Source organism: Etheostoma cragini, chromosome 4 (assembly GCF_013103735.1).
Source record: "Etheostoma cragini isolate CJK2018 chromosome 4, CSU_Ecrag_1.0, whole genome shotgun sequence".
Classification (NCBI taxonomy): domain Eukaryota; kingdom Metazoa; phylum Chordata; class Actinopteri; order Perciformes; family Percidae; genus Etheostoma; species Etheostoma cragini.
Genome location: NC_048410.1, coordinates 12,314,978 through 12,322,549, shown reverse-complemented (window position 1 = coordinate 12,322,549; position 7,572 = coordinate 12,314,978). Strand labels below are relative to the sequence as shown.

The 7,572-nt window shown below is 40.6% G+C and overlaps 1 protein-coding gene across 1 annotated transcript in view; it reads right to left on the bottom strand.

The window, feature by feature from the left end:
- Positions 1–4,664, bottom strand: part of LOC117943576 (nuclear receptor subfamily 1 group D member 1-like) — a 9,423-nt gene extending 4,759 nt beyond the window's left edge. The window contains exon 1 of the mRNA XM_034869792.1: positions 4,029–4,664. Coding sequence (XP_034725683.1) covers positions 4,029–4,047 — 19 coding nt within the window. The 5' untranslated portion in view covers positions 4,048–4,664. The remainder of the gene's footprint in view (positions 1–4,028) is intronic.
- Between the last annotated feature and the right edge of the window lie 2,908 nt (positions 4,665–7,572).

The following is a 7,572-nucleotide window of genomic DNA, read 5'->3' as shown; positions in this document are numbered from 1 at the left end:
CCCCCCCCTTGTTTTGCAGACAGTGTTCTTCCCTGCAAGATTAAAGCCTACCCCTCACGTGCAGGCTAAGCCAGCCAGCTCCCTGCCTGCTTGCTTTCAGTATTGACTATTTCCTCCGCTCCCTCCCTCCCTCCCTTCTTCATTATTATTCTCCTCCCCTTCTACCTCCTCCTCCTCCTCCTCCTCCTCCCTCCCCACTGTGGCTGCGGGCATACAGACCCATCTATCCGCCAGCCACCTGACCGGGAGCTCACATGGACTCTTGACACAGTTCCCGCCCGGCTCACAAGGCTCTTTGCGCAGTCTCGTGTAGACAACAGCAGCAGTGCAATAACAAGCGCCAGGGCAGATCACGTTTGGAATAGAGAGGGCTTTTATGCTGTGACTACAGAGAGGGAAGCAAAGCAGGGCACAGCTTCCTTACGTCATTGTATTCCACAGAGTCACCAGAAACAGTCACGTTGTTGCCAGCCTTTATCTTGACACTTTAATATTATTAGCTTGAGTTTTGTTGTAGTTCTCTTTTTGTCACATTTCATTATGCATGCATACCACAGGTAAGGATGGGAAAAGTGCAAACTCCCCTAAACTAATTTACCCACTTTTATGGCTGACATCATTATTTTAATTTGAAATAGCATTGTAATAAAACTAGTTCCGTTTTAGTTGTGAGAATCTCTACTATTGTAAACATTTATGATTTAAAAAATGTGTGTATTTCTGCGCACTTTGGTGGCCCCCTTATGACGATTCTTGTCTTCCGTTCAGTTTGATCTCCTTTTTATTTCTCAATTAGATCACTGTGTCAGGTGTCCAAATACCTAAGCATAAAAGTCTACCAACCACAACATTTCCCATGTGAGGAAATGGAATGCTCCACATTCATTCATTCATTCATTCATTCATTCATTCATATCATGCTGATCATGATTGCAGTTGTGCATTACTCAGAGCAAAATAGCTTTTTTCAGATGCCCCCCTTTTTTCTGCCAGGTTATTGCACTCATGTACAGAGCTTTCTAGTCTTACTGTAGTGGCGGTGTTATCTCAAGTAGTAACAATATCCTTGGATTGGCAACACTGTCATGCTGTGCACGTTTACTCTTAAGGACCTTGAATCATTGGAGAAAAAGCCTCCCTTTTCTTCCCTTAAGAACACACATGCTGCATTTCTGTTAAGCTCTAAGTGCCTCCTTAATTCCACTGCTTGCACGTGTCAACACTGAATTCAAGGTACTCTGGGCCTGACGTCTTTTGTGGCCACAGTATTAAACTGTACCATGCAGTTTCCTATGTGTTTGTGTGTGTGAAAAATAAAACTTTAAGGACACACATTTTTTACATTCACAACCGTGTCTCCGCCCCTCTGCCTTGAAAACATTTCTTAAGCTATTTTGTCTCCTAGTAATGATTTCCTAGAATCTGGATTGACCGGAAGAGAAAGAAAGAGCTGGGAATATCATCCCTTCGGTACTCAGGCACAGGTTACAACATGTGACCTGTGAATACACAGAGCCGTAAGAAGTACAGAAAAAACACCTACGCTCCACCACCCCTCCCTTTTGCCAGACCTCTATAAACTTCCACTCTCATGTACGCCCACTGGCCATGCACGCATGGCAGGCCAACTGCATGCACATGTCATGTCTGAAGGGGAGACACCTCCTCTTAACTTCCACCTAGTTTGTCCTCTTTCATGAGAACATTTGCAACTGTGCATGGGCGGTAAGCCTCACTCCACGTGAAACAGCTGGCCTCATGTCATGTGTCTATATATAAAGCGCTTTCAAGAATAGAGGGCAACATCACATAACCCTTCAATTATCTTTTATTGCTATATAAAGAAATGTATATGACTCCATTGTATGTTAGTTTGGACTTTAAGGAGTATTGTGGGTGCACCCATACATATATAATAGACTAAAAGTAAGAGGATATACTTAATGTTTTGATAGAAATACTATATCACCCAAATCAAACTGGGCTTTTAATGTGAAATAAAGTTGTGTGATCGTTTGTCAAGCTGACAAAAGTTAGGAATCAGGTTGCAGTAATGGCATTAGTCATGTGCCCCCCATGAATGACACCACTAACACATTCATCTTGACATGTGTTTATATGTTTGCTATTAATGAAAAATTGCACCAATTACTAGGCTTTTTTTTTGGAATACCTGCAGAACAATGGTTCTTCATGTTGGCAAAAAAAAAAAAATTGTTATTGTAGCAACTACACCACAACTGAAATAACTGGCAGTGTGTGCACAGAAAGAACAGGAAAAGGTTAGTCATGTCACCCAAAACCTAGTTTGCAACGAAATGTAGGTTAATAGGCCCATGTCCTTTTAGACACCAAACAGTAACGTCACGTTTAATATGGTCCATCACAATTACTGACAAACATTTGAAACCAGTTACAGGAACCAGAACGAAGGCAAAGGCTGCTAAACCTCTGACCCACTGACCAAGCTATCAGCGAAGAGGGATCCCCGTGCAAGCTGAGCGCGAGCAGAGTGCGCGCGATGGAAAGGAACGAGTGAGAGGAGCGGTGTGCTTGGGAATCAAGCGCGGCACGTGGATTATGAGGCTGTATACACGTGCTGTCAGCTCGAGGCGGGGTAACTGCGTAATAAAAAAATAAAAATCCGGCGCATGATTCCCAGTATATCACGACTGTTTCTACCCAGGATGCACTGGCCGAAGAGGATGAAGACATGCTACTCATAATGAGCATCCGCTGTTCAAGGACGTTGCGTCTGTCTACAGCTTGGTTATCATAAATATAATATTTCTCTTGGGAAATGTACAGTGGACACATCATCTCATGATAATTACAAGTCCAGTGCATTGTGCATATTTTACCTCGCGGTTTATGCCACGTGACATGGTACAGGAATACTGTAGCAGTAATTAAAACAGACTTTAATATCTCTCTAATGATGACTCGAGCTCCATTTTACAACCAAGGAGTAAACGGAAAATTGGTTTTACAAACTGATTTGCTTGTTTTCATCATCGGCTATGTATGCTAATGACTCAGGTCGGATGTAATTGACTCTTAACTGTTTTTTTTTTTTTTTAAATGACGGCCAATACCTGGATGGAACATTTGGCACCAGACAGTATGACTCAGTGGGTGTGACTGCTCCTTCACACAAGTGTTTTGGAAAAATTTGCGCTTTAGCCAAAGACGTTACAAACAGCCAAGTTACATGAATCACACACTGCAACAAAGAATTAATTCTCTAAAATTCTAAAATATAGAAACTTGGTCTAAACTAAAGCGAATATAGGCTATCGCCGAGTGAGCGTGAGTCACCCTGTCTGGCAATCAATAAAGGCAATAACGTTGAGATAAGTGAGATTGGCTGCCGTAAACAGGCAACGTGCTCGGTCAAGGGGCGTTTAGGGTCGCGCTTTTTGTAAGTTTTCTGAGAATCGGAAGTAGCCGTGGAGATTGAAGAGAAAGGACTTCCCTCTCTGTGGGCTCACCTCTCGGCTCACTCACTCAAAACTATCTGCAGCCCAGGAACACTTGGCAACGTGCCATATGCCACAGTTGATTTACAGTTAAAACCCTGCCCTATTCAACCCGGATTAGGCTATAGCTAAATAATTCTTGAGCATGGCTGTCAAAGTGACATTCCCAAAAAATGCCCATTAAGTTAAAAACAAATCGGCTTTATAGCTCTGCATATAAACTGCAGAAAGTAGGCTATGAGTGCATTACAGTGTTTTAAAATGACATTCGGTGAAACAGGATTAAAAAAACAAAGACATCATCGCATTTACGAGTTCGTGGCGTTAAGCAGGTTTTGTGGGTAACATTTATATTTATATAAATTGCATCGGGTATAAATACACAGTGCTAAATCGTCCTGATTAAAAATGTACAGAACAATATTTGATGTAGATAAGTGCAATGGCATCTGCTCCCATCATGCAACATTGTCTGCTTTTAAATTACTGCTGTTGGCATTGGAGCAATATTTTCAGTGGACTCATGCAAAAGACATTATAAGCACTTACCACCAGGACTGTGTTCCATGTTTCCTAGTAGGTCGACGTTGGTCAGTTGTTCAGTTCAATTGGAGGGCGTCTACTGCTGGAATGACTGGCTTTGCTTGCTACCGATCAGTTTCGTTGATATAGGTGAAAGAGTCCAGAACTGCCAAAGCATAAAGAATGTATCCACAAGCTCAGGCAAACAGCAGTGTGCGCAGAGCATTGGGGTTGTTGAGAAAACCCGGACAGCAAAGAAAAAGTAAAAGAAATATTTTAAAAGGTAATTAGAGCTGATCTCTTGATCCGAATTATTTCCTAGGTGAAGAGACAGCTCGGCTCTCCGTCTGCACACCTTATGACACCAGCTGCGATATAGTATCACTGTTGCGGGGTTCTCTGAATTACAGAGACGCGTTCAGCTGCTTGCCATGTACAGTCACGATCAAAACATGACCGGAGTAGAAGTAGTTTAAACACTCCCACTCATCAATGAGCAACACGAGTCCTAAAATAACCCGCACGTTTTCAGGTGCCTGAGAAATGTGACCAGTTTTTTTTTTCCGTGTTCTTTTTGTGTGTCCCGTCAACCGCCTGTTTCTCGTTTTGTTGGCCTATCAGGGATGTCTCTCTCTGTATGTCACGCTCTCTGAAAACAAGCCCCCCCCTCCCTTCCGCTCCTCGTGTCCCCACTCTTTTTACTCTTTCTTGCTTTTTCATTGGCCGAGAGCCCCGAGTAGAGACAGCACATTGGGTTCGTTCGACATTGGAATGCTGGTTAAAAGCTCTACAGCATGTGCGCATGGCATGTGAGCTCGCGCTGCGCTGCCCTACTGACACACATTTTATGCTAATGGTTGCGTGGGCTCGGCGATTAAGACAACGAGGAAACGGGGCAGAGAGAGTCAGAGGAAAAGAAGAGGTCTCACTTCGGCCTCGTCTCCCAAATCTTCTTACATTACTGTTAGATAAGACCAGGCGATAATGGGCTTTACTGCCATGATAGAACATGTTGATTGATAATGCTGGCAACGAGTGAAGACTAGTAATATTACTTTGTGTGGAAGGTTGTTTTTACAAGCACTGCAATGCTGATAAGTTTATTTATTTATATTTTTTAAGATATAATGTAAATATGTAAATGCCAACCATTAGACTTTACCTTTAGCAGTTGTTTTATGTTCTTATCAAACATTTTATGTAACATAATAGGCCTACTTTACTGAGAGTAATGCTAATAAATCAATATCATAAAAATAATAAATAACACAGGCTAAATGTATTTTTACAATTTTAATTTAATTATTATTTAAGACAGTAAAAGATAAGATAAAATCTAGCCTCATCGGCAGATTTAGCATTTCAGCACAAGAAACATGAGGCTACGGGTAAGTTGACAAAATATAATATAGATGCCCCATGTCAGTTTGTATTCATGAAAGTAGGCCTAATCTATAAAGCCGTTTTCCATTATTTCAGATTACAGTTTCATAATATACTACACACTGTTTTAGAAACAATTGTATGCATATATACAATTGTGAGAATAATGTATGTGATATGACCAAATAAATATAAACACTATATTAATATGTGAAATAAATACTTATGTGACACATATGATGCAATTTTACATAGAAAGATGAAAAAGGAAAATATAAATATTTATTTGTCTCAGTTGCTATAGAGAGGCGCAGTCCCTCCACTTCCGGTGGACTACCATGGGGCCTTATCTTGGAAAAGATATGTATGGTAGTATAGACCGTATATTATATTAACGGTCTATGTATGGTAGTAATGGCGGGAGACAAATTATTTCATCCCATTTGAATTGTGCCATGATTTACACATATGATGTTTGTCAAATTAAAAGATCATTTTGCAAGGGAAGAAAGTCTTAGTTTGAGGTAAAACTATGAAAGACTACACACAGCCAAAAGTCCCATAGGTGACGTCTCTCTGAAGCTACGATGTCTGCGATGCTGTGTGTTTTGTACCCGGATGTAACGTTACCCACGGGTCTTGCTCCTTCTTTTGCTTCCCAGCCGATAACGTTACTTGTATTGTGGAACAACCCAAGTAACAAATAAGAACTGCTCAGCTTGCTCACTAGCAACGTTTAAGTTTGAATTAATAAGTAGTTTTAAGTAAGTTTTATTTTATTGCTTAATTAAACAATAAACAAAAAAGTCTAATTATTTCAGTAGCACACTCCACACTTCACAGTGCTGGCATGTTGCAACAAATAAAAAAGTCTTCCAAATAACACATTAGAAGACACAGAAAGTAAGAAAATAAAATATCATACTGGGCTACTAGGGTCTTGTATGTTTAAGGAAAAACAGCATTAGCAGGGCGCATTCAACGCCGAAACTGGCGCAGTCTTTGGTCAACGCGTGGCCGTCTTTCCGATCCTAGACGATCTTTGCCTGAAAGAGCTTGCACGTGCGGATAGGGCGGTGCTCACCGTGACTCCAGCCGCCCCGCCTCCCCTCCGTCACGTGTCCTTTCTCTCCACAGAAATGTGTTTGCTAAAAACCAAACTCTCGCTGGAGGTTGGCCGGAACAGAGTAGATGTAGGTCAGAAGCTGCCTGGGCAAACACAAGCATCGTAAAACAGCCCCAAAACTGCACCGGAAGCACTCAACTGAACGCCTGTTGCTGGCTGGCATACAGAGAATTATATTTAGGTCACGTAACCTTAGCTGGGTGAGATCTATTTTCTTCACAACTTCTTATTCTTGATAGGTGAGCCGAATGAGAAACTCCTCACCAACCTTCAACCTGTAGGGAATTAGGGCATGGGGTCACAGCGGGTTTCATATTCAAGTCTGCCTCTGCTCTGGATTTTAAAGTCATATGCTATTTAACCTTTTGCTTTTTTTTTTTTACAGTTTTGTCCAAACATTCCTCCAGATTTAGACTTTGCCTGCTACACATTGTTAAAATCCCAAACATATTACGTAACTAGTGAAAGCCAACTCAAGTTTGGCAAGGCAGTAAGTTGACATTTACTCAAGTAAAGGTTGAGGTTGAGGTACTTTACTTGTGTGTTTACTATTTGTAATTACTTTATACTTGTGTTTCACTACATTCCAGATGGAGAGGACAAATACTATTTTTAAATGACAATCCAATCACTTCCTGTACATTTTTTAATCAAATGTCAAACAGCAGGCCTGGGTTTTCTCAGCCATACAAAAGTTGTTAACATTTAAAGAGTCATAATGTGCTTTCTAAACATTTAACTATTGTTTTTCCATAAAACATAGTAGAACACATACATACATTGTTTTAAGCCACAGCTTCAAACAGTCTTTGATAAACTTATAATATATATAATATGAAATATATAACTTTTCAAAACGACTTAATAAAGTAAAACCAATCTCAGACATTGCATCCACCTGTCCTGTAGGAAGGATTATCTTTAAAGCTGATGGTACAATAAACATCAATAACTAACTTCAGCACATGACTCATAAAACAGTTCAGTACTGTTGGTTCTATAAAAAAGTTCTCTATTAGAAAATTGTTTAAAAACTGCCCTGTACTATTTACTATTATAACT